Below are 27,669 nucleotides of genomic sequence, written 5' to 3'. Positions count from 1 at the left end.
CATTTAAGAGCAGCGAGAAGGGCTGATTTCTCCATGATTTTGAAACCTAATTTTACATATTTAGCAATTTTTTTCATCTTTCAAATTTGGCTCAGAGGTCAATGACACGTTTCTGCGGTGTGACAAACTCATAACACACATTTATTTCTGCTTTACACGCACTAACATAGTGCTTCTCTGCGACTCGTGTGAGCGACGGAGAAAAAAAGAGCAAGAAGAGTGAACGGTTCAGTACAAAATAAGACTGGGTGTTTTATTAATCTCATCAAGAGCATTAATACAAAGCAGTTAAAAGGCCACAAACCATCAAATAAAACAGAGCACTGTCCTCAAGCCGTTATCACGTCACCAAGAGGAAAAACCAACCTGTTACGGAGTTGCATATGGGGCTGAAAAATCAAACCAAACTAAAATAAGGCCCAACCAACACGGAGACACTGGGAGATCCATCAGTCATCGTCGTCTTCATCCTGAGCAGCAGCAGAAAGAGGAAGATGATGAAGATGATACTGAATCTGGTTTCCTCTGCTCTGGTCCTGAAGAAGGTTGGAAGAGTTGCATAAGGACCGTCACGTTCCCAAACAACAGTAACAGCCTAAAGTGCACAAAGTGTGTTTCTGTGGGAAAGAAAAAGTCCAGTCCAACTCCAGGCCGTCACACGCGTGTCCTACGTCTTTGAACGCGTCTCTGCATCGTTGTGTGTGTGTGTGTGTTCAATTAAAAAGTCTCTAAAAAGGAGCAAAAAGGCATTGCTAGGCTGTACAAAACCAAGCACGTGTCTGAGTAAGTGCTCGCCCTTTCTTTGATTGCTTTAAAACACTGAAAAAAATGGGGCGGGGCATTAAAAATGGCTTTCCTCGGTTGATGCTCCACGAGATTGTCTGTAAATTGGTTAGTGACGGCGACGGTAGCAGCATCGGATTAGGCCAAGGCTTGACTGAACAGACACGGACGAGAAGGAAAAAACAAAAAAAACGTGTCACTTTATACAAATTATTTAGTTAGTGTACATGTTATATATACACAGTATCCACAAACATGTACAATTTCATAGTGTATAGCTTTGTTCTATTACATAGGCAACTTTATGTCGGAGCATTTTTAGAAAGCGTTTGCTTATTTGTGTGAAGAACACAAAATCAAAGGCACATCTGAGCGGGATGCACAAGTTCTTTCAGTCACTCTGAACGAGGTGAAACCAAAACGTTTCAAAAGCACGAGACGAAGCCAAAAGAGGAAGGTCACAGGAAGGTCACAAAGTTCCTTTTTTTTGGGGCTTGGAGCGGCCACCAGGGGGCGCTGACCCAGCTTTGGTGAGAGGAAGTTAAAATACACAGAGAGAGTGTGTGTGTGTGTGGGTGGGAGGAGCCTCCTGTCACACAGTGCACTTCCATAAGGATTTTTAAGACATCACTTTTAGGACCTGAACCTGGTCCTAGAGGGTCCCTGTCCTGTCCGAGCAGAACCTGTAGACCTAAGCCAAGCTCCACTGAGCCTGGGGAGGTCAGAGGTTACCGCCATTTTTCGCTTTTCAAGGCAATGCGTCGTGGCTCGTCCTCACAGAAGAGGAGCAACAGTCGGGACAGTCACAGTGTTCAGATGTAGTCGTCGGGGTTGGTGGGGGTGGTGGTGGGGTGGGGGGAGGTGGTTCAGAGTCGCCTACTTTAAAGTCACAAAATAAATCCCTTATCCCCTGCATAAAATAAGACTTTGGCAACAGTTGGTTTTCAGGTTAAAGGAAAAACTAAAGAAAGCAGTGAATGGGGAGTGAGAGGGTGTGTGTGTGTGTGTGTGGGGGGGGTCACTGTTGAATCTACAAGGTCCCAGGCAGCCCCTCCTGTGGGGTGGGGGAGTAGGATCAGCTGCTCCTAACTGTGTGTTAGCTGCACACCGGCGTGGCTTTTCATTGGCACAGAGGCTTTGTGATGGAGGCGGAGCTACTGAGAGGAGGAGGAGGAAGAGGGGTGTGGTTTGCATCCTGCTGCCTCACTGGCTGCCGTCGGCGTTCTCCACTAAGGGCAGGCCTTGTAGCGACGCCTGCAGCTCCCTTTTGTAGGTCTTTGGGGGGAGTTTGGGGAGTTGGGGGCTTGAGTTGTGGCGCGGGGGCACTGGCGGGGCCGTGATGGCCACGGGCAGGGGCCATAGGCTATTCTGGCTGGCGCTGAGGGGACAGCTACGCCTGGGAACACGGGGGGACGGCGTGCTGGGGGGGGAGTTGGGGGAGCTGGGGGAGCTGCTGAAGTCCCAGTGGTAGCGGCCCACGGGGGAGGGCTGCAGGTTCACAGGGTAGTTGATGAAGATCTCAGGGGGCTTCTGGGGCACCGGCGGTGGCGTGTCTGGGAGGGGGTCTCTGGGTGGGGGGGGAGGCGGGCTGGGCAAGGGGCCGTCCATGGGTGGGCCGTTGTAGATCGGTGGTCGAGAAGGGTTCCTGGGCAGAGGGGGGGGGAGCCGGGGAGGGATGGCTGGAGGGCTGTCGCACATGGAGCTCAGCTGGAAGAGGAACAGGGAGAGAACGTTTGGGTTGTATTCAGTGAGCTTTGATCAACATCACAGTGAATTAAAAACAAACAAGAGTCCTTTGAACATTGGTTACAAGCCTCAAAATTCAGCTACAAGTATTTTAAACTGAGGGAAGTCTTTTCATTTGAGGTAAAGAAACAAAGGAGGGACCGGCCATTTTACGCACGAGCGCTGTGTGCTCATTGGACAGATTTATCCACTGAGAAATGCTTGGATATATGTAATGGTGGTACCTGTCTGACGACATGACTTGGATTTATCAAAATATAAAGTTTCATGCACATTGGAGCAACTTTTGATAAGAAACATTGAGACCTGTCAGAATGACCCCGAGGATATTTGGTAGAGGTGTTTAGTAAAATGTGAGGATAATAGGAGGGTTAATGCCACTCGTACTTTTGCTTCTGTCATGGTGTCTTTCCTCCGAGGAGGCAGAGGGGGGGGGCTTCAGCTCCTCCACGAGCTGATGGAGGCTGCCACAGGACGCCGACTGAAACTCTGCGTGAACACGCACACACAAAAAGGATCAATAGTGAAACTTTTACTTTTTGTAGTTAAAACAGTGAGAAACCAGCAGTAACAGTGTGTGCACTTACTGGAGGGAGGCAGAAGAACTGGAGCAAAAATGCTGTTACTGCCTGTAAAAGCAAACACAAAAGATTAAAAACTGTGGTGTGCACATTACAGGCCCCAGAACAAAGGCTTTTGTGGTCTTTTTGTTATATTTTTACTGTTGATCTTTTGTGTTCTTGATATTAATTTTTATAACTTCTATTTTTTTGTAATTTGTCTGTTTTTGAGTCATTATGTGTAATTTTGTTTTCACTTTGTACATTGTGCCCTGATGTTTTGTGTTTTAGTTTTGTGTGCTTTCCTGTTATTTTTGGAGACATTTTGTGTATTTTGTCGTCGTTTTGTGTTTTTTTCTTGTAATCCTTTGTTGTCGTCGTGTGCGTTTTTGGAGCCATTTTTGTATATTTTTTTTGTAATTCTGTGTATTTTTGTATTGTTTTTGTTTATTTTTCTCTCATTTTGTGAGTTTTTGTTGTGAATGTGTCCATTTTCCTCTCATGTTTGTTTTTCTGTTATTTTTGTAATAATGTATTGGTTTTTGAGTCATTTATGTAATTTTGTTGTGTTTTTTGTATACTTTAATGCTGTTTTGTGTATCTTTCTGTACTTTTGCAGTGGTCTTGTTTGTTTTTATGAGTAAATGTTGCGTGTTGATCTGTCACATTGTCAGTTTACTTCATGTGTACTGTGAAGGACCACCATCACTCACCACCGTAGGAGCTGCTGAGGTCGTGGTCCATGAAGACTGAGCTGAGGTCGGAGGAGGCCGACTGAGGGGGGGTGGGCGTGTTGGGGGACGTGGGCACAGAGGCGGATGCTGACATCTCTGGCTCCGTCTCGGCAATACTGCGAAAGGTGATTTTGTGGGGGGGCTCCCTCTCCAGAGCGACCGGGTGGCACTTAAGGGTGCCAGAGGTAGACGTCCGCACAGGCCGTATGCCAGGGGACTTCAGGGTGTACATGGTCTTCCTGGGCTGTAGGGACACATGTGGAAACATGGAAACTCAGAGAAAAGCTGAATGTTTAATTTAAACATGATAAGCATGTTTTAAAGTCCAAACACTTACAAAACGAGGAGCCTGCCTGCAGTTACGTGGCTCAATTTCCAGCGATATGTTAAACAAGTAGTCTGCAAACTCCTTCTCGCTCCTGTTGTTCATCGGGTTGAGGTTTTCGAAGAAGCGCTGAGGAATGGAGAAAAACACAAGCTTAGATCTTTAAAGGGATCCTCCACTGTTTATACAAATGTGTCCTAAAACCTTTTAAAAGTCCTTATTAGAAAATCTATGCCTTACAAAACACATTATTTTGCACCATATTAATTTAATTTCCTTTTAAAAATGGGAGTACTTTACAGTTTTAGAGCATGTGTTCCTCCATCTTGAAATCATGTAATTGATGATGTCACACGGCCCCACTGCGTGTAAACATCTCATTGTTTTCTATTGGAGTGAAACCTTCAGCCTGAATTTGAGATCATTTAGCAGCTGTGTAATAGATATAGATGGTGCGCTAGCGCCCCCTCACACCCTGAGGTCAAAAGCTGAATAGGTTTCATTTCAGGGCCGTCCAGAAGTGAAATAAAATTAAAATAAACATTTTGAAATGACCAAATTACTCCAAAATAACAGATACACACACTTGGGGTATTTTGAACCCGTTGACAAAGTTTCAGGTCGAACTCGCACCACGTCGGGGAGATATTTGATCCACACACACGCACGCGCGCGCACACACACACAGACCTTCCTTGTTTTTATAGGTAGATTAATAAAACAAATATGGTGCATAATAATGTGTTTTGTTAGACATAGATCTTCTAAGTACATTTCCAAAGTTTTAGGCCACATTTGTAAAAACAGCCGAGAGCGTCACTCACCCTGATGTCTGGCTCCACCTTCAGACAATACGGCTGGTTCTGGTACTGCTGGATCTCTCCAGTGATTTCAGCTACTTTCCTCCTCTTACTGAAGTTGATCAGCTCTTTGCCGTGGCGCTTCAGGAAGTCGGGGTTGCCTTCTTCTGTTTTGAGGATGTTGGTCAAATAGATACCTGAAGACCACGAAAGTTAAAGACAAAGGAAAGTTGAGCTCATTGAAGGGTTACTGACCCCTTATATTTAATACACTACTCACTCACTGTTAACTATAGAAAAAATACAGACAAAGAAACTGTTTCTTAATGACTCTACTTATATTCGACACACAGTAAAGAAAACTCACCAAAGAAAGGCACACAGGGTGGATTTATTGACTTGAGTTTAGCCAAGTATTTCTTAAAATGGTCTTGGCTCAGCTCCACAGCCTCCTCCAAAATTTTCCTTTTTCTCTCCGGTATCGCCTGAAGGACGGGGAAGTGACTTTCATCAATCAGTCTATTTATTTGTGTGTATGTATGGCTGAACTTCTGATGCTAGACTCACCTCAAAAGTGTGGTCCAGTCTGTAGACGGGGACTGAGTTGATGGCGCTGACCACTTCCAGCACGCCATTGAAATTGTTCAGCTCTTGGAAAACCTGCAGAATCTCTATGACCCGCGACAGCACCGCAGCTCTTTCCTCCAGGTTCTGGGTCTCTACGATACACCTGAAAGCCAGTGATGCGCATACAAAACGTCACACACATGCTGCGATCGCTGCTGCTGACTGAGTCAACGCTGGGACTCACTTCTCGAACCACAGGGTGAGATTGGTGGTGTGGCGTATCATCCGGAGCAGATTTGGAGAGTTCTTCTCCTTGTCCTCTTTAGTCCAGACGCTGCCAACCAGCTCAGAGGGGCGCACGGCTCTGTGGATGAAGCCCGATAGATATTCACACTTATATTGAGTACACACTAACCAGCTGGTTTTAGCAGGTTTCTGAAAGATAGTTTCTAGCTTTTTGTTCCCGTTTTCAGCAGCTTTAGATGAAAAGACTCTTTTTAAAGCAGAAACTTAAACTTATCCTTTACAACAAATGTACAATAACTTATCATTGCAGCTTTCTGTTTGATGCTAACTATAGAACTAGAACCACATCAATAATAATTACTTAACCCTATTTATCCAAAGTGTCAATATTGGCTTAAAAGTGGCAGAAATGGGGGGCAGCGGTGATATAATTTCAAAAGTAGGAAAACAGCACAAAAAAAGGTTAAAAGTGACAATAATGGGTCAATATATGCAACAATAGGTGGGAAAAGTGGTGAAAAGGGTTTTTGAGTGCCGAAAATGTCTTGAAAGTGGAAAAGACTTGCAGAAAGTGCATTGAAATGTGATGCAGTAATGTAGCAAAAATGCATTAAAAGGAACAAAATATGGCAAGAAAAAGGGATGAAAATAAGTTAAAATATGGCAAGTTTGGTGTAGTCGTAGAAAAAGGGGAAAAATTTAAAAAAAATGACTCAAATTGTTCAAAAAATATTCTTAGTTTCTTGAAGGCATCTGGTGATCCCCTCCCAGTGGCTTGCGACCCCAAATTGGGTCCTGAGCCCAAGGTTAAGAACCCCTGCTGTAGATGAATGCATAGAAGTGTTTTCACTTCATTCGTTCTGTGACTTCTTGTGTTTGTTCCCAAAAACTCTCACAAAGAGACTTCCCAACAACTGAAAGTTGCAGAAAGACAATAGTGTATGTTTATTTTGGTGTTAACGTGGAGAAATCTGAATCGAGCTGAAATTGACTGTGAGGCAGTGAGGTGATAGGACTGGGAATCAATGGGTCCAATCTGCTGGAAGTTCTGGGCTTGGTGCCACGTTACCTGTAGAGCTCAGACTCCAGCAGTGTCAGTTGTCGCGCTATCTCGATGGGGTGAAGGGTCATGAGGTCGAATGAGTCCACCTGACCGCCTCGGCAGATGTGCCACTCGATTGGTGGAGGGGAGCTTTCAAAGGTGATGTTGTGACTGACTCCGTTGGTTTGAGTTTGCAGCTTCCTTCTGATGATCTTATTGATAGACTCCACCCATTTCCTCATTGACTTACCTGGAAAAGAACCATTTACATTGTTACATTTATGAAAGATTCAGACTCTTGTGATTGATCTGGGCCATGTGACACAAAAGAAGAAGAATCGATAATTCAACTGTTTTTTAACACACAACATAATTTCCATCTGAGCTTTCATTGGCGAAAACCAACAACTTGTGAAAAAGAGTGACCTCGCAGTTGAATTTTGCTGGTGATGTATTCTTCTAATTGACTCCGCAGCTCTGGGTTGTTCTCGAAGTCGTAGAAATGATGCTCCACCCACTGACGGAACACGTTCAGAACCCTGTAAAGCCAAAAAGTTCATTGCGTTACCTACTGGACAATGTCACAAATAAAAAGAGTAACTACGTTAGAAACAATCTTTAGACTGAAACAAAATGCACCATGTCAGAAAAAATGTAGGTTTTCTAAGTGTTCTCATGTATGTTTGTAGGGTAGACACGTTTCATTACAGAGCTTTGTCTGCGTGAATGAGGTAGAAAAAGATGACTTCTCTATGAAAATATCAAATAAAGTTCTTAGAAAGATTCATCAGTCGGAATGATGAACAAACCTTTCTGAAACTGTGTGTTACTTCATAGGTATTGAATAGGGCTACCAGTTAGAAAAGCATGTCTTAAATACTAAATGTTCATGGTTTCACTTTAATTAGAGGCTAATATAATAAGGAGGGATAGCAGCAACTTAAAAAGGTAGGAAATATTTTTAAGTTGTAACACTTTATTTCTCAATTTATGCGATAGTTTCATTTAATTATATTTCATAGAAAATCATCGTCTTCCTATTTTCCTAGCTACTAACAAAAACATTTTAACTAACCGTATAATGTGTAACTTTTGAAAAATTTAACAATTATGTCATTTTTTTAAAAAAATCCACCTTAAAAATATATTTTATATACTATATTATATATAACCTCCACTGACCATACACCAGATCTGCAACACATTAGTCACAATGTTTCAGTGAAAATAAACATTTAAAGATGTTTTTATTTAATACTAAAACTTTATCACATGAAGCAGTATTTAACTCTACTACAGTGTATTTCAACCTTGGGTTTGGGACCTCAGTGGGGTCGCCTGAAATCTCTAGTAAATGTGTGTATATATATATATATACACACACATACATTTTTTCAAATGAACACATCACACAATAAATATCAAACAACTGTTTTCTATACTTAAACTACTTTATCAAATATAAATCTAGTTCAAATAAAATGCAGTATAAAAATATCTGAGATGACTACTCTGTATTTTTAACACACTTTAATAAACATGATCAAAAACAAATTCTAGAAAAAAATGTCTCTGGGGTCGAGGGACATTTGTGGTATCAAAATGGGGTCACAACCCAAAAACAGTTGGAAACTTCTGCTCCACTAAGTACTAACTACATCTCACATCTGTATTTATCTTTGTACGTTTAAAGCATGGAAATTAAATCAGATTTTAGATGGAGCTCATTGGTGACTAGAGCTCCTTAGGGCACCTCACAATATTGAAATGTATAAATAATAATGATATATACTATATCACTGAAATGATGAAAGACTGTTGAAGGTTTAATCCCTTCAGACTTTTCCCTCTTGTATTTCACAAAGCTGACAGAAAAGGACCAGCCTTAATACAGTGGATTAGTTCAGGACATCACTGGTTTTAAACGTTACTGTGCCTGTACATACAAGGTGGAGTCATCTTTGTCTGTGTGACATAACGTCCTCTATGAACGTTCAGCTCGAGTCCTGACTCACTTCAAACGACCCACTCATGCTTCCACCATTCTGTGACTAACATTTAGAGGGTTTTATTGCCCCTGCTTGTCTGCTGAGAGGGTCTCAGGCTTTAATGGTACTCAGGTGATTAGTCCTTGCTCAATGAGTCCTTATAAGGAAACCAAAGCTAATGGGACAGAAAACACGGAGCTCAGAGGGATAACTTGACCTTAACAGGAGAGGTTGAAGGATCCAATCAAGGGACAATGACGCTCTTTAGCAGAATTAAGAACAAATTAACATGAGCGACCGTTCACTGTGTCCATGAAAGTCTTTAGGAGTTTGGATTAAAGATCAATCCAAAAGAGAAACGTCCACCCTTCAATAGAACTCATTCCTATGGTTCTTGGTCATTTACAAAATGTATTCACTAAATAAGTTCCTCACGCATTTCAAATCAGCTCTAAAACAGTTTGTCCTGTTTGTTCTTTTATTCATCAGAAGAAGAAGAATTAACCCAAAAACAAGCAGCCCTACCTGAGCTGGACCGGCTGAACGTATTCCTTTCTAAACCTCTGGAGCTCGGCTGCCATTGGTTGGTCTCCATTCCAAAGCGCTTGTCGGTCCTCCTCAGTCGGTTCAGGCTCAGGGATCTCAATCCTGGAAACGGTGACCATGAGACACAGAAAGAGCAACAGTCAAAAGTTTTGGCGATGCAGCCAATAATAAACCTGGAAAGAAAAAACCAGGGTCCTCATTTATACCCGTTTCGTACGGCCAAAACGGGGCCTGAAAGACATACACGATACTTTTAACGTAAAGCTTGTGATTTATAAAAATAAACGTAGCGTCAGAATGTGCACACGGGTGCAGTAACTCTAAACCTGGCGCAGAAACACTTTGGAGACGTGGGAAAATGACGGTGCCAATTAGGCTTTACACCGATCTGATCGGCTATATTTGATTGGCCGATATTTTGCATTTTATGCAATTAATGTGATCGGCAATAATGTCTTAATTTGCCGATCTGATCAATGACGTCATTGTTGTGATGAAACTTTCTGTCGATGCTCCCATTGCATTGTTTTATCTCATTTACACCCAAGAGTTGTTTCCTTTATGTGACATGGCATTATTTCACACACATTTGTGCACAAAGGTGAACGGTGAAAATGTCTCTCGGTTGGTGCGGAGCGGATGAGCACCGGACTTCTTCCCCAGTCTACTGGCTCTGAAAGCGTCTGTTGTTTGTGTCTGTGTGTGTGTTTGTATGTGTGCGTGCGCTTGTTTTATTCATTCTGCCCGAGCACGTTAAAATGGAGAGTCCTAGAGCAGAGCGATGCGCTACCGTTTACTTTCGCTTTCATAACAAACACTTCTGTCCGTTTCTGGGCGATGGTGGACACAGAAGCATGTGTGCGTGCGCCCCACCACCGCTGTGTACGAACTATATGCAACAGCAGGTTTTGTGATGCCACAGTCAGTAAATATGTCTTTGTTCCTAATGCTAATGCTGATGGAGGCTTCACGTAGTTCCAGTTTGGTCTAGCTCCGCAGCTTCATCTCCAACTCTCTTGTAGTTGACACAGCTGCTGTTGCTGCAAGTGCTCCGTCTGCATCACATTTTAAAAAGCAGAGCCATGGCGTTCTTGAGCGTGCAATGTTATGTTCAGGTCCTGCATGGAACTTCAACTCTTCCACTCCCTCACAGTCACAAGGATACATTTAGGTCCTCAAACATGGGACCGTTTGATTTTCTGTGAATCTGTATCAGGTAGTACTGAAGGAATTCAGTTGGTACCTAAAAAAAACAACCCGACTACTTATGGTCGGATCGGTGATCGTTTTTTTTTTTTAAACTCACTCATCGGTGAGCAGCCCAAAATTCCTGATCGTGTAAAGCCTAGTGCCAATGATGTGCTCACATATCAGAGTTATATATCCACATAATCATACCAAACCTGCTGTGTTATAAATGGGTCATTCCAACACATTTTCAGAACATCCCATGCACTTCGGTCTCAATGAGCACACTACATTTTTAGTTTGATCGAATGAATATGGCCAATTTAGTGAGGGGGGTATGTGTTTATTTTCACATATCCTGAGAGGTAAATATGGTATAGTAATTCTCTCAGAATATACAAAAGATCTCCCATACATCCTATCTTGCGGACATGCTAGTCCCTCAAAATTGGAAAGAAGTGAGTGTGTGTTTGGGTCTGGAACATGTTTGGGCCTTCAGTAAACAACTTAAATTATGCCTCAGCTCCCTGTAATATGATCAGCTTAGAGCTATGAACATAGACTGTTCACATCACTAATGATTAGGTTCTTGGGTGACACGCTCTTTAAATCTGAAATACAACTTTTTTTTTTTCCACTATTTTCATTTGCCCATAACTGCATGTGGGAATGTAAATTCAAACTGGGATGAGATTTTTTTCTTATAGTATAAAGGTTACTCTTTCTTGAGATATTATTTTTTATTTATTTCTTCTCTCTGTCTTATAATATTTACTGTTTATTCATTTTTCACTAGAAACAAAAATAATAAAAACCATTGCATCAGAAAAACATTTATTTTTGAAGAAATAATATTTATTATAAACAAATTTCTCATGTTCTACATTTTCTCTTTTTTGGGGGCACGCCTTATCAACCTGCACAGCATGGAGGAGGTAAGCTGTGCCCCTGCACGTTCTATTGAGGACCTACAACTTCCTGAAATTCTCACTTTTAGTGAACATTCTACTCAATGTTTTTTTAAATAAGGTCTCAGATGCTTTACAGGAGTCAGTTTTATATACTTGAGAAAACAGAGGAAAGCCTGCAAAGCTGCAGAACAAACCGTTCTTGAGTTGGAGTGTCTCCTAAATCAAAACAGTTTGCATTTGCCAGGCCAATCTGATAAAGCATGATTGTTTCTTTGCATACAGCATTCAGGATAAAAATAATGCTAATGATTTAGACCACATGTGTCAAACTCTAGGCCCAGGGCCAAATCCGACCCTTTAGAGCATCAAATCCAGCCCTGCTTGAGAGAAAGTAAAAATGATTAGAAGAAAAACATGAAACATTTTGTAAATGACCAACTAATTCAGTTGTAGATAAATAAAGCCCCTCCAAATATAAACATTCTATTAAAATCCATAATATTTGCAGAGCTCAGTTTTCCAGTTCTTATATCACATTATGGCAGTTATTTTTGATCTCAAATTGTTGAAAGAACTGAATTTTTCCAAAATCTGGCAAATTTTCCTCAAAATTTCTCCAAATTCCCAAAATCAGGGAATTTTAAATGAAGATTCTGCAGGGACTAATACACATATACTTTATCACTTATATATAATTTATAAGTGGCCCACTTAATCTCAAACTGGTCCATATTTGTCCCCTGAACTAAAATGAGTTTGACACATGTGATTTAGACCCTGATGCAAACATTGCTAAAGTTAGATCTGCCAACAAAAGCTGACACTGAAGGAGAAGTAGGTGATAAACGTACCTGTCAATGAGCAGCGTGAGGAGCTCCTGTGGTTTGCAGAACGATCGGTACGTGGTAAGAAATGTGCGGACAAAGTTGGGGTCTGGAAACAGGTTAAACAGATCAGATGAGAAAGGAGGAGGAAGCTAATATTCGTGAGCAGCAGCAGCATCTTACCAGCATACATGTGGTAGGTGAGCCTCTCTATGAGCTTGACCACCGTACCAGCCTTCATGATGGGGATGCCCGTTTTGCTTTGCACTTTGTCCTCAAACACGATGTTCTCCTCAGAGTCCTGCACAGCAAAGCGGTACAGCTCTGGGGAGGGCAGTCTTAGAGGGTGGGCCTGTTCTTCGTGCTGCAGCACCGTGTCCAACATGCGGTCCAAAGTGGAGCGGTACTGCAGAGTCACGAGCGCCGCCATCCACGCTGCCTTCTCCTCGGCCGCACGTGCACAAAAAACTGCACAGTTCTCATCTTTGCCAATGAGTTCAAAGGCATGCCGCAGCTCGGCCGAGTCCTCGCGGTCAACAATGCGGATCTTTCTCAGAACAAACTTCTCCTTGAGGCGGTACTCTGCCCCGCTGCCTGAGCCCGGGAGCCGCGAGCTCTGATTGGCCTTGCAGCTGATCATGAGGCCGTCAAACAGGAAGTTGTGCCTCTCGTGTTTGGCGCCGGCTCGTAACAGCGGGCCTTCCAGGATGAACTCGCTGCAGCACTGACCGATGTCTTTGCCCTCCCAGCCGTCAATGCTTTTCTGGATCTCGTTCATGCGTTTGATGGCGAGCTGTTTGCTACGTACCTGTCTGCTGTAGAGCCGGTACATGGGCTCACTGTGGGAGAGGACAGTCACGTGGTTAGGACATGGAATCATTGCACGGTACTGTGCAGTATAAAGGGGGCGTACCCAGGTTTACGGCGAGGTTGGTGTTTGGCATAGATGCGGTCCACGCTACACTGAAGGTTAAGTAGGGCTGTGATGGCCTGTTTCAGACACTCCCTGTCATCCTGGTCTTCGCTGCGCTCCTGCAGTTGCTGGAACGGTTCAATAACAGTTCAAAACAAAGACAAAGCATCAGTACAAATATGAGCAGCGTTGGTATAGGGCTGGGCAATTTTAACTTAAAAAAAATCTTTGATTTTTTTGAAGAAAAGTTTGAGTTTCGACTTGATTTTTTTCTCAATGCACTTAAAAATGACTGCAGACATCAGATATATTGTCAAAAGTGTAACTTTATTGCTGTGATTGTCCTCAAGAGTTAAAATGCAAAGAACAATCCCAAAATAAAAAGTAAATGAGGCTCTGACATTCAACTATTTCAAGCTTTAGGTTAAAGCAAAAGTGCCACAACAACTTCACAGTAGCTTAAATTTTCAGATTAAGAAATCAGATAACTGCATATTTTATTTTTTAACACATAACATTACAATTAAAAAAATAATAAACTCTTCCCATAGCATCTCAGTATAGTGCAAATAAAACATTAAACATGCCTGTGGCACACATATAGAATACTCAAAGGGTAAACACATGTAAACAAAGAGGGGGCGGGCTCACATTGGAACGCGAAAAAGTCCGAAAAAACTGTGGTGCTGGTAAAACAAAAATAAATAAAATTTTTCTTTTTTTTAAAAAAAAACCCTCATATTTTCAAAATAAAAAAAGTTTTTATCGTCAAATTCGATTAATTAATTAAATTGATTTTTTACCCAGCCCTACGTAGGCATGTCAGAATCACAATAGTTTTATTGGCCAAATAGAGTTTAAAACAATACAAGGAATGTGACTTGGTGGATGGTGCAAAAAACTAAAACAAACCAGAAACACTATAATAATAATAAAAATTATTATTAATAGTTATAAAGGATGATATATACATATATACAAGTAATATATATATGTATATATATACAGTAATCATTCACAGACATGTTTATGAAATAACGACACCACTCATACCAGGGTTGGGGTTATTTACATTTTTCAATTACAATTACATTTTCAATAATCCATGTAAAATTGCAATTCAATTGCAATTAAGACTTGAGCAACAACTAAAAATGACAACAACAAATCCATGACTTGTTTAAAATGATAAACTATTAAAACTTTGCCCTTTCAGTTCATGCTTGGTGCTAAAGCTTTGGGTTTAACTACAATCAACTGTTGAGCTGAAGACGACATACCTGTAGGAGCTCAAAATAGTGCATACAGTGGTAAACTGGGACCATCATCAGCTGGGGAAGGACGTACTGGACAGCTTCTTTAAAACCCTCTGCTACTGACTGCAGACAAACACAAAACTGTTGATTAGAGTGCTTCCTTAAACATTACATGTAGACAGTGACACGAGGCACCGACTCCTCTCCAGTCAGATGCATAAATGTATGACTTAAATGCATTTCTTTCTTTTTTTATATATAATTTTGCAAATACTTTGTAAATAGGGAGCAGTTATTTCATCATACTTTTATTCATTTTTATTCTGCCATTGCAAGAAGATTTTCTTGCATACATTGTATGTTCTCGCACTGAAATGGCACGAATTTGAATATAACTTACAAAAAAAAAAAAAAAATTCTGATAATATTTATATTTTGGCCTTAATCAAAACATTCAGTTGTTTTGAAAGGTTTTGATTAATCTTTAATCCATTCCATATGTTTTGACAATACAAGAGCAAGAAAAACAAGATTTTTCATTATATATTAAAACAAAAGCATTTTCAATAAGATTGTATTTGATTCTTTAGGGGGGGTGGGGGCTGATCTCTCTTTTACTAAATAAAAATGAATGCCATGAATGATCTTATTTTGAAGTTGGGGTTTAAGGGTCTTGTTTTGGGACTGATGGTGAGGAAGGCTATGCATGTCTCCTTAGTGCTGAACACTGCCCCCTGGTCTGTTAGTCACAGTACTGTCAGCCTCACACTCTTCTTTTTCACATTTATAGATGACGCAGACGACCAGAAAGACTAAATATGTCCCACATGATCATTAAATATTTTAGACAGACTGTGGAACATCAGCATGTCAGTAAATGAGTAATCAAACATGTAGATTAGTGATATAAAGAGAGAAAGCAATGCTGGCTCCATTAGTGTGTGTGACTGTGATGTCACCGGTGAAACACCGCTACTCTCTGCCTCCTCTCACACTTTTTCAATGGGGTTGAAATAAAAATGCATTAATTCAGCGATTTTGACCATAAGAATGTTGAAATCATACAGAAAATAAATTTATAGAGCACTCAAGTGGACTGATTCACTTTCTCTTATAAATGTTAGCATTTTACATGCCATGATGACAGGTGAGGCTCTGCCTACCCTGACTGCATCTCACTGTATTTAGACAAATAATTTTATATATATATATATACACAGTATATATATACACAGTATATATATACACACACAGTATATATATATACAGTATATATATATGTATATATATATACAGTATATATATGTATATATATATGTATATATATATATATATATATACATATATATACAGTATAGATATAAAAGAATTTTAATCAGTGGAAATTAATCTAGGATCTAATGAATATCAGCTTGACTAAGCACGTTGGACCTTTTGACCAAATATAACTCAAAGCTAGCAGCTGTGACTGAAAGTTAAAATGTGAACGGCACAGGAACAAGTTCGGATGAACGACGGCCGGGCCCGCGGAATGTCTCTGAGCCGAATAGCACGTACCACGATCCTGAGGATTCAGTCAAATGACTCGGTTCCATTGAGTAAAAAAAAGGTCTCTGAGAGGCTGTTAACATCCACTCACAGAATCATCCATGTCAGAATCATTACAGCCAGATTCAACGAGCATTAACGGAGGAGTAGTCATTTGGGAAATGGGACCCCTTGGTGCCCCCGGTAGTACATACGGAGTAATGGGCCCCATTCATACATTGTGTGTGTCAATGATTCGGTACCACCAACTGAATAAATGAGAAAACAACTTTAATGGAAATTGCGGAAAAAAGGGGCCCCTAATCGATTTGTGTGAGGCATAATCATAATCTACGTTGAATTACCTTTGAAAGATATATTACACAACTATGTTCCCATAAATCTGGAAATTGCCAGAAAAGGGGTTGTTGGTCCCTGGCCCCATTTAAAAAAAGGGCTCCGAGCGTCTCATCATATTCATTCATACCAAACTGCATTCCAATCTAACAAGAACTAATGGAGGAGTAGCCATTAGAAAAATAGGCCCCATATATTGGTATGTGCCAATGATTTGGTACCACCAACCGTCGTAATATTTGACTCGCAAATAAATAACGAATCAACTTTCAGTTTTTTTTTCTTTTGGGGCCCAAAGCAAAAATCAGGCTCCGAGCATCGATGCATACACATCTATAGATGATAGCGAACAACTTTCAGTCTGATCCGTTCAAGAATAACAGAGGAGTAGTGATTTTAACGAGTGTACACAACAAGAAGAAGAAAAAGAACAAAGTGAGTGGCGTTTTGAGTCGAGTAGCGCGGACTAAAAATATGAAATGATCTCGTGAATCGGTTGAGCGAGTGTGGAGCAGAGCTGTAACTGGAGAGTATCCATTTAAATGTTTTCCCCTGACAGATTTCTCTGAATTAATGTGTGTGTGCATGGAGGAAGGAGGCCGTGTGCTCGTCAGCTAGAACACAACAACAACACGGGGCCAAAGTTAGATCAGAGTATTGATAGCTCAGCATTCTCACAGTGCACAACACACAAAAAGTCACATATACAGACCCTTTCTAAAAAATTTGAATATCATGAAAAAGTTGTTTAATTTCCATAATTTCATTTAAAAAGTTAAACTTTCATAGATTCTAGATTCAGGGCCCACATTTGAAACAATTTCAAGTATTTATTTGCTTATTTTTACATAATTTGGACTTCCAGTTCATAAAACCAACGAAAACAGGAATTCAAAAAAATAGAATACTGAAGAAATCACCATTTATTTTTCAGTTTTTGCAGAAAAAAAAAGGAGAAGAAGGACTGGACTGTTGGTCAGTGGTCTAAGGTCCTCTTTTGTGATGAAAATAAAGTGCGCCTTTCATTCAGGAATCAAGGTCCAAGAGTTTAGAGGAAGACGAGTGAGGAACAGAACACAAGCTGCTTGAGGTCCAGTGTGAAATATACAGTCAGTCATGATTTGGGTGCAAAACAATTGGTAAAAAAATCTGAATTTTTTTTAGACAGAAGTGCGTGGGTTATTTGTTGAAATGATGTGGAATGACCCACAAAAGATTTTGTAGGAAAATAAGGACAGATTATTGTTTATTCTAAACAGGTGAGTCGACTGTCTGCTGAGCATGTATAGTGTATAAAATATGCTTGTAAATTTATTCATTATGTTAGAACCAAAGTCATAAATCTTTGATAATTTCTGTTCTTTTTCCTTTCCATTTACTGCATATGAATCAGAAAACTAGCAAAGTTGCTCCATTTCAATGTCCTTCTTACGTAACATAATGCTGCTGAACATCTCACCTGGAAGTAAAGGCCAACTGTCGGTCGTGCCATCAGGTTGTTGAAGTGCTCGTGAAAATCCTTACTGAGGATGTCCTGGGACAGCGTCTCGTAAGGATCGAATGCCTGCTCCTAAACACAGCCACACCAGAAAACATTGCTTCACAAAGCTGGCATCATCTGATAACTAATAAATTCACCTCAGAAATTTTCATTTCACATCTCCCTATCAGAGATGTCCAGGAAAAAAAATTAAGTAGTAGGCTTAAAAAAAAAGTAGAAGGCTAAAACTCGCGGCGAGTTGCTGCTGCTGCGTGCCGATAACACACGACACCTAGAGAGGTCGGGTGCAAAATTTAGCAAAAATGATGCTATGTGGTGGCTTTTGGTGCATTATATTAGTGTAATTGGGTCTATTTTGTAGCACTTTTCTGAGCATGATGTATTTTCTCACCTAGTTTTTGTTTGCATGATGCATTTACAAGTTAAAATCTGGTATCCATGGTAATGATGATAAAGAATTGAGCATCATTATCAGTTTACCTCTTTCCTGTTGAAAATGTACCAACTTATAGTATAGCAGTAGTATGGGTGCTTGGTCTCTTAGTAGTCCTCTGTAGAATGCTGTCTGGTACTGGAACATATCTGCATGATTAACATTAGTTTTGTGTGGTTTGCTTGTTGTTGGTAACATATTTAGTGCACATTAATATTCTTTTAATTCATGATAATATTGATCATGAATGTTCTTTGTTGAATCTTTCTTAAAAAATAATGTTTATTTAATTTAGTTGAATTCAGTAATGTTTATAATGATTTATTATATTATTGGGGAAATATTTAGAGAGAATGATTGTTTTCCTTCAGTTACAGCCGCCAGATATTTGTTTGGACCAACAGAGGGTGCTGGTAACGCAGTGTTCAGTTGGGATGCAGCTATTCTGTGCAGTGAAGAAGAGATGCTACGCGCTAGCAGACAGAGCTAATAGAAAAACCGGACTATTCACGTAATATTACAGATATTCTTTCGGTGCTAAAGGGGTAAGGAATCATTTATGAACATGTTTAAGAGTAGAAGGCGGCCACAAAGAGAGTAGTAGGCCATTCCGCCCACCGCCTACGCTTCTGGACATCCCTGCCCTATACTTCATAGATAGTTGTTAGTTATGGACTGCATAATGTAAATATTTGGGTCTTGCTGCTGAGCTCCAAAACTATATTCCTAGTTGCACACATTCCAGAATGTAATTTTCATCAATAGTGATTGATCTTTAAAACAAATAGTTTGTGACCACATTAACAACATATTAGCAAATGATTGAAATATGATTGTATGACCCATGAATTGATGACTTTTGGATGTATTCACTTAAAGTCATAGGCTCTACCTCTGCAAGGTCTTCAAAGCAGCTGCCCACCAGCGGGTGAGGGCTGCCATCAGCCGTCATCTCCACGGCGTCCTCTATCAGTCCCAGAAGCTTTACCGTCAGCTCGTGGATGTCCAAGATGTTGCTGAAGATCACTTCAACATCCTGCAAAAGGAAATAAAGGGGTCACCAAAGCTTTGGATACATTTACATCCAGTGTTGGGAGTAACGCATTACAAGTTACTGTAATATATTCCTTTATTAAGGAACACATTACTGAAACAAAAATCAGCGATTTATTACTTGTTACAAATCTCAGTAACACAAGTTACATGGAGACTTTAAAGAATTCCACTGATATTCCAATGAAAACAAAGAAAAAAAAGTGTTGAAGACGCCACCGTAAATTCTACCCATTTCTGCAGCGTAGAAGAAGAACCTGCGCACTGACGTCCTTGCTGCAGAGCAGACTGTTGCAAATCATAACCCATGGCCATGGAAACAGACTACACATTTGTAAGGTGGAATTACTACCATGATTTCAAATTCATTCATTCATACCTAATGATACCTGAACATTAAGTCTTTCTTTTGTGTTTTTGTTTAATAAATAAATATTAGTTTGTGTGTTTGTATTTAAAAGGAAAAGGAAAGTGTTTTTTGGTGTCACATTTGTAAACATTAATCTGTAATGGTATCAATTAAATAGGATTAGAATTTTTTAAAATGGCTTCACTTAACATAAATATGCGATTAGCTAAAAGTAACTTAAAGCAGTGTAACTAAGCTACATTTATTATTAGGGATGTAACGGTTACCGGTATCACGGTAAACCACGGTGAAGGTTACCGTTTGTGTTTTTATTACCATGGTAACTGATTGGCCGATAACCACGGTGTAGAACCATACCAGCCTGTCATTGCCCAATCCCGTTAGATCTCTGAAGATAAGCAGGTCTGGGCCTGGTTAGTAGTTGGATGGAGACCACTGAGAATTCCAGGTGCCACAGTGGGGGACAGTCACCTCAGTGGTATCTGTCATTGTGTCCCTGGGCAAGGCATTTCACCCAGATTCCTAGTATGAATCTAGTGTGTGAGTGAATGTTGGTGGTGGTCGATGGCGCACTTTGGCAGGCTTGCTTTTGTCAGTCTGCCCCAGGGCAGCTGTGGCTACAATAGTAGTTCACCACCACTAAGTGTGGAGTGAAAGAAAAATCCCTTAATTCTGTAAAGCGTCTTTGAGTGTCCAAAAAAGCGCTAAATAAAATTGATGCATTATTAGAAAACTCGTGAGATAGTTTATCAGTCTCCCTACGCGTGCGCTTCTTATGTTGTGAAGAAGACATGGCAGAGGGAGGACGTGATACTAGCGGCCCTCAAGGCATTTTTCCACTTTCGAAGAGGATTGAATGAAAATCCTCACAGCGTTTTTCCCCTACACACACACAGAACAGCTATCTCTGTCTCTCTAGGGTTTCTTCAGCTTCAGGTTTGTTTTTAATTGGGTTTACTTTGTACTTACTTATTAACCAGAGTTGTGGTAACCGTGGGTTCGTTCAGACGTGGTGCTTGGTAGAGCGTTGTGTCTCTGCCTGTCGGGGATGTCTTTTCTTTTCTTTTTTAACCGTCAGTGACTTCACTGAGTGTCTGACACTTTCTTGCTGTATTTTATTAAAAAAATAAAGGTAGTAGTGGTATAAACTTATTCAAGTTTACTTAATGTGAAATTACACCTGCACTTTTTTTTTTATCTGTTTTTTTTTTTTTTTTTTTTTTACTGTGGTCATTATTGCGTTGTTACAGTTTTGAGATTTTTTTTTTTAACTTATTTTTATTTTGAACCATTTTTATTGAAAACATTTTTTTTTTTTACTGTGGTTATTGTTAATATTGCATTTTTGATAATTTTTTGCTGTGACTATTGTTAATGTTGCACAGTTTTGATAGTCTTTTTTATGAACTGTATTTAATGTTTATCTTGCACAGTTTTTTATACTTAGTTAATGTTAACTTTGCAGTGTTTTGTTCAGGTTGTTATTGTTAAGACTTTAATATATAACAAATCTAATTAAATAAAGATTTTGGTTAATTGATTTCAATTTATCAGTTTTTTCAACATTTTGAAGACATTTTAAAAATACCGCGGTATATCGATAACCGAGATGATTTTGGTCACTATAACCGTGGTGTGAAATTTTCATACCATAACATCCCTAATTGTAATACAAGTATGTTTTGTTTTTATGCCTGTAACTAGTGGTAATATAAAATGAATTACAATTTTAGAGTAACTTGCCCAACGTGGTTTAAATCTGCTCAAAGGAGAGACACGTTGAGGTTACATTACACTTTAGGGGAGGCATTCAAACATTTTGTGAGTTGTTGTATAAAAGGAAACACAGCAATAATAGTTGAATTATTCTAAAATAATCGATCTTTCAATCAAGCTTTACAAAAATTATATTTTCCAACTGAGTCGCACTTCAAGATGTGCAGGAAATGAACATGGCTGAGGAAGTGTGAGATTAAAAAAAAAATGGGTAAAAAGAGTTCTAGTGCTAACTCAGAGGGTCACACGGTCAACATTCATGTCAGCATCAACAGTAAACAAGAAGAGTTTGCGTGTTTTTAAATTATTGTTTTGTATGTTTGTTGTTGTTTTGTATATGTACCCGTCATTCTGAGTGCTTTTGTGTATTTTTGTTGTTCTGGTATTTTCTTTGTCGTTTTGTATATTTATTATTAGGGATGCACCAAAATTCTTGGCCGAAACCGAAAGTGAGAAAACCAAGGCCGAAAACCAAAACAAATTATGATGCAAATTATTAGTCCCATTGCATGTATGGGTAGAAATGCTACGAACCTTGCTAAAATTAAAACTTTGCAATTGTATAAATGAATATGAATAAGTAATAAGTAATACTTCACAGACCTATAAGTAACTCTTATACCCCAAGGTTGAGAAGACCTTTAATGAACATTTTTATTTATTTTTTTAATTAGCCGTCGGGTGCTAGCTATAACTTCTCAATCTTAAAGAAATGTCCTAAAGGAATCTGAAATAATCACTAAGGAAAAGCTCACATGCCTTTTCCACATATTTCCTCTCCAGGTCTGCATCTGTGAGCTTTTACTGAGGCCCAGGCCTTCCTCACCTGAGTGGTGAAAATCTTGGTGTTGGATAAGAAGTGATGGCGAAACACTTTGATGATGAGGTCCAGCTCTCGCAGGTACTGCCGTTCCTCGGCGATTTCAAGCCTCACCAGGTCGTCGTATGTGAGCTCGCCAGAGGACGACGGCTCCTCAGTGCACTGAGACATGAGTCCAATGTCCTCCTCCTGGTCAAACATGTCCATGAGCACCTGGAATCAAACCATCAGTCATCCTACCACAGGACTCACCAACACAAACCAGTCTACATGAGACTTTGTTTTCTTACTTTGTCTGCACACATGGACACCTTGATGTCCTGCTGGCTGATCTCGTAGTGCCGAATGTTGCCCACATAGTTACCTGCTAGTTTGAGTATGTCAGCTGATATGTATTCAAGCACTGCCACGATGTAGAGGGAAACATGGTAGTCGACTTTGTAGCCTAAAACCTCCTGTTCAAACACAGTCAGCACAAAGCAGGGTTTGGGTCAACTATAATTGTAACTGATCATTAATTTAAATTATGACGTAACAATAATTGTTAAAATAAGTTGCTAATGTAATCATAATTGAATTGTAATTGAGTTCAGATTGTTGACTTTGTAATTGACATAGAAATTCTTTGACTCTTTTGTAATGGCTCCCTAAAGCTTTAAAAAAATCATATTGAAATAAACAGCAATTTTCTTACAGAACCACCAATGTGCCGGTTAAATATACATGCTTTATCTGTGGAAAGAAATTAGCAATTAGCATGTGTTGACCACATGATCATGCGTTATCAAATTCACGTTACTTTTTGTAGCCCTTCAAATACATTAATTAAAAAATAATAATTCTTTATATAACATTGTGTTATACACTGTATTGTCTTCATTGAGAAGGTATTTTCAGGAGGACTTTAATCCCGGTGAGATGAGGTTAAATGGCTCCTTTGAGAGTAAAGGTTGAAGACCCCTGGGAGGGGTGGAGGGATCTCGTGGGGATAGGGTAACTAAGAATTAGGGTAACGAACAACACTTGACAGCCTTCATGACACCTCATTAATGCTAATGACAGGCGTCATGTCATAATAATGACAGCGTTATGTACACATACATAGTTAATCATTTGTAGTTTTCCCACTACCTGTCAGTTCTCTTGAGGATCATTTCACCATTTAAAAAAATGAAATCAAGGTGTATACTGTAAGAAAAAAGGCTCAGACGCCCACACCTAAAACATTAAAACCAATATTTTCATTGATTACGAAGCCTAACAAGCTAACAGATGAAAAACAATTTAGATGATGAATAATATTTCTTTAATGTATTTTACAGCCGATTTAAGACATGGGTCAAAACTGACCCGTTGTCATATGAGATGCTAACAGAAAGCTAACGCGAGAGGAAGGTTATTGTATTTGGCAACTGAAAATTGCCAAATACATTGTTCTCGTAGGAGTTCTTCCGCAATTCCTTTGTCCTGGAACAACTATAATTATTATTGCAACATGTATGTATCTCATCGGGACAATGTCAAGGATGTGCAGGCGACCTTTTTTGGAGCCAAAATATCAAGGTCAAGGTCGTGTCAAGTCGCAAAAACAAAATTTTTCCATATTTCTAGAAATATTTATCATACAAGTTTGATGCTTACATTTATGAAAAGCTCATCTCAAGTGGAGTATTTTGTTTAATTGGACCAAAGCTGTACGACCTACCAGTAAAAAGATCAGTAGGGGTCAAAGTTCATGACGTCACAAAAAAATACTTTTTCCCCTATAATGGTGCCACAAATTACATACAGTGCTCAGACTGGTACCATTGAACAACATTTCCTTTCAATGTGTGACCTTGACCTTTGTTCAAGGTCATATTTAAGGTCAAGTTCAGTCTCCTGTTTTTCCTGCATTATTATTTTCAATTTAATTAGTAAAAAGAATGACATAAAAGGACATTACTCAACAACAAAATACACACAATAAGATGTCTTTCACATGAACAATTCTATTTGGCAATTTTCAATTGCCAAACATGTATTTGCCTTGTGAATACAGGTCTTGTCTAGTTTTTGTGTTACTTATTAAAGGCTCAGTAATTGTGAATAATTGTAATTGAACTTTAGTAATTTAGAATGTAATAGTAATTGACTTTAAGGGGAAACTAATAATTGTAATTGGAAAAAATGCCAGTCACCATAATCATAATTGAGTTGTAATTGAACATGGATAACTGAAGATGTAATTGTAATTGAAAAATGTAATTGACCCCAATCATGGCACAAAGACAGAGACTAATCATTAGGCAGTTCAGACTGGTTTACGTCCCAGAAAAAGTAAAAAAACAAACACGTGAAGGCCTCGAGCAGCATCTAGTGTTTGTTGTGTTCAGCAGTGTTTACCTTGAGCAGAGGGTGAATCTTATCCACAGGCAGCAGTAAGGGGTTTCTCCTCTTGCGTTTCTCAATGGCCGACTGGGCGTCTGCAATGGCCCACTTATCTATGGGGTGGGGGAAGGTTTTCTGCACACGTTCCTAATTAAAGACAAGAGATTTGATGCATCAGAAAAAGTTCCCCAGGTGTGTTACAAGAGCGCTCAATGGTGTTTCAAGAGTCTTGGAAACTCAACAATAGGAGGATACATCTTGTTTTGTTGCAATTTTTTACTGTAAATGCAAAAAATTAAAAATAAATAATAATAAAATCAAATAAGTTTAATTTGTCACAGTTTTTAAAGGTCCTTGTATTTTTTTGTTTTTTATATAAAAGTTACTCTTCATATGCACCTTCTATTTTACATTTTATAAGAAGGCAACAAGATTACTGGTATTTGGAGCTCTCCTTGTTATTATTAGACATTTGATGGAGAATGTCTGGTCACAAAAAAATTCAGAGCAATTATTAACATCAATTGTACTATTATCACCTGTTTGTTAGCAGGATTCTGTCCCCCTGGTTTAGAAAACTTGAGTTTTTTTTTTTGAGGGGCTCATGCACCCCTACATAAGTTGCGCCCAGGGTGTTCGCCCACACCAAAAACCACATATGTTACTGATGACTTCATTATCTTTTTGGGTGAAATTGTCCCAAACTGAGCTCAGTTTTAATCACTTCATTGCTGCAAAGTGTCCACCTGTTGCACCTTTCGGTACGTGTTGCACATGTTACTGACAAAAGTACCCAATTTAAATACATTAACCAGTAGCATTAATTGGTTTAAGTTTTTGTTATAGTTAACCAGGCGTATCCCTATTCAAAAGTGCTAAACGGATATTAACAACATTTGAACCAAAGATGAGCCTCAGGCCACGGAAGATTCCAAACATTTTGGAGGGGATCAGGATCAATACACTGATTCTGGATCAGTTTGAAAAATGGAAAATTTCCGGTCTCCCATAACTGGTACAATTTCTAAAGTTCATAATTGACAGATCTTTATAAAATCATTGTGAGTGTTTACTCAATTACACATAAAACCAAAAGTCTGAATGGCATTAATATTAAACTAGAAAGAGCAAGGTAACGATTACCTCAACATCCTGCACGGACCGAGGTTGGGCCACACACAGCATGTTGAGCAGCTGCAGGATCAGCTCCTCAATGTGCTGCAGGGCGTCCTCCTTTGCCATCAGGTTTGGGTGAACCTGCTTCTGTACCTGCAGAGAACAAACACAGGGAAGAAACAACAAGTGGTTGAATATCATTGCATGAAGAATGTTTACTTTTGTTCATTTCTGAAGAGAAAATTAAAAGTCAACATGATGCTTAGTGAAACCGTCAGAGGTGAACGGTTTCCAACAGGTCTGGTAGGGATGCACGATAATATTGGCACCTTTTTGATATCGGCCAACATTATCTTTAAAATTAAGTATCTGATATCAGCCATTCCACTGAGATAATGAACCAATATACTGTAATAACAGGCTTTGCTTCCTTAATCAACTCGGACATCATATACGTAGAAGCCTCATCGCCCGTGAAGAGGCGGGACTAAGCTGCACCATCTTGTGTGTGTGGAGCTGACTGTGGGAGTGTTTGTCAAGCTTTTTTCACTTTTTTCTTTTTGTTAATCAGTTAATTAAACACATGCGTTATATTACACGATTACATATAATTAATGAACCGAAAAGGTGTAGGCTGAAGCCGTAGCTTATATGATGCTGACCCATTTACAGCACACCAAAACAACAACAACAAAGTGTTTCAACAAAAACAAAAGTGTTACACAGATCACTTACAATAATAAGCTGTGATATAAGTGATATAGGCAAAGTAAAATTGCAAGTGAAGCTGCCCAGGGAAACTTAATATACTTGGTCATGCCAAGCATTTATATTTATGAATTGCCCGAAGTTTGAAAAAAACATTTGAATTCACACATAGAACTACACAATTACACAACAGCAAAGCATAACAACAGGTTCCATGTATTCTGTTATTTTTATTTTACAGAAATGCTGTACTTTAATTAAGTTAACAGTATTATAACCAACTTAGCATCTGCATTGTTTCACCCCATAGAATTAAATTCAGAGGGTCCAGCTCTGATAGTGGGGTCTCCTAACCCTCTTCCCCTGGTCAGGGGTCTTCAACCTTTACTCTACAAGGAACCATTTAACCTCATCTCACCTGGATTAAAGTCCTCCTGGAGCCATAAATACCTTCTCAGTGAAGACAATACAGTGTATTAAATTATATAAAGTTCAAATGATATAGAATAATGTTTGATTTAGTTTGATGTGATTTATATTGATGTAAATGGTAATTTAAAAACAGTTTAAAATAAAATAAAATAAATTGACATCAAGAAATAAAACAGTATCTTTCATCTTCAAATTTTGACACATCTCAGTTTACATGAACACAATGTTATATAAAGAAGATTTGTTTTAGTTAATGTATTTGAAAGTCTACAAAAAGTAACATGAATTTGATAACACATGATCAACACATGTTAATTACTCATTTCTTGCCACACATAAAACATACATATTTAACCTGTACATTGGTGGTTAAATTAATCTGTTCCCACACAATTAAAATCTCTATTATCTTCCAGAATAGTGTTTATGTTGGTTTAATTATCTTACCAGGGATTTAAAACTTAAGGTTCGTCACAGGTGCAGGAAAGTTGATGGTCTGTAGATGTTGCAGGAGGTGAAGTAGGAAAGTGCTGAGTCATTGCACAACGTAATTTATTTTAGGTTAACAAATTGTTATATCTTGATTTTATTTGTCATTAATCATTAATAGCTTCTGTAAAAAAAAAAAAACTACTTTGGTCACAGTCTCGAGCCCTGCACTCAGCTCCAAATGTGAGGGAACCAACTGCATAAAGTTGCATGAAGTGATGCATAATTCTGGTAGAAATTATAAGCAAAAAGTGCACTTTGTTAAATTTGCTGCTTATAAGGCACAGA

The 27,669-nt window shown here is 39.2% G+C and overlaps 1 protein-coding gene across 1 annotated transcript in view; it reads right to left on the bottom strand.

Annotated features, from left to right (window-relative positions):
* Positions 1-222: 222 nt before the first annotated feature.
* sos2 (son of sevenless homolog 2 (Drosophila)) overlaps positions 223-27,669 on the bottom strand; it is a 49,861-nt gene continuing 22,414 nt past the window's right edge. Inside the window, 23 exon segments of the mRNA XM_028437638.1 lie at positions 223-2,490; positions 2,917-2,964; positions 2,966-3,018; positions 3,117-3,158; positions 3,803-4,067; positions 4,161-4,277; positions 4,973-5,145; positions 5,316-5,433; positions 5,516-5,678; positions 5,760-5,879; positions 6,831-7,053; positions 7,230-7,342; positions 9,317-9,439; positions 12,288-12,369; positions 12,444-13,099; positions 13,174-13,301; positions 14,454-14,552; positions 17,773-17,883; positions 19,140-19,283; positions 22,273-22,479; positions 22,557-22,721; positions 24,652-24,783; positions 25,780-25,905. Coding sequence (XP_028293439.1) covers positions 1,987-2,490; positions 2,917-2,964; positions 2,966-3,018; positions 3,117-3,158; positions 3,803-4,067; positions 4,161-4,277; positions 4,973-5,145; positions 5,316-5,433; positions 5,516-5,678; positions 5,760-5,879; positions 6,831-7,053; positions 7,230-7,342; positions 9,317-9,439; positions 12,288-12,369; positions 12,444-13,099; positions 13,174-13,301; positions 14,454-14,552; positions 17,773-17,883; positions 19,140-19,283; positions 22,273-22,479; positions 22,557-22,721; positions 24,652-24,783; positions 25,780-25,905 — 3,912 coding nt within the window. The 3' untranslated portion in view covers positions 223-1,986.

This window comes from Gouania willdenowi, chromosome 22 (genome assembly GCF_900634775.1).
Source record: "Gouania willdenowi chromosome 22, fGouWil2.1, whole genome shotgun sequence".
Taxonomy (NCBI): domain Eukaryota; kingdom Metazoa; phylum Chordata; class Actinopteri; order Blenniiformes; family Gobiesocidae; genus Gouania; species Gouania willdenowi.
Note: the sequence above shows the minus strand (reverse complement) of the source record. Positions and strands in the feature narration are given on the sequence as shown.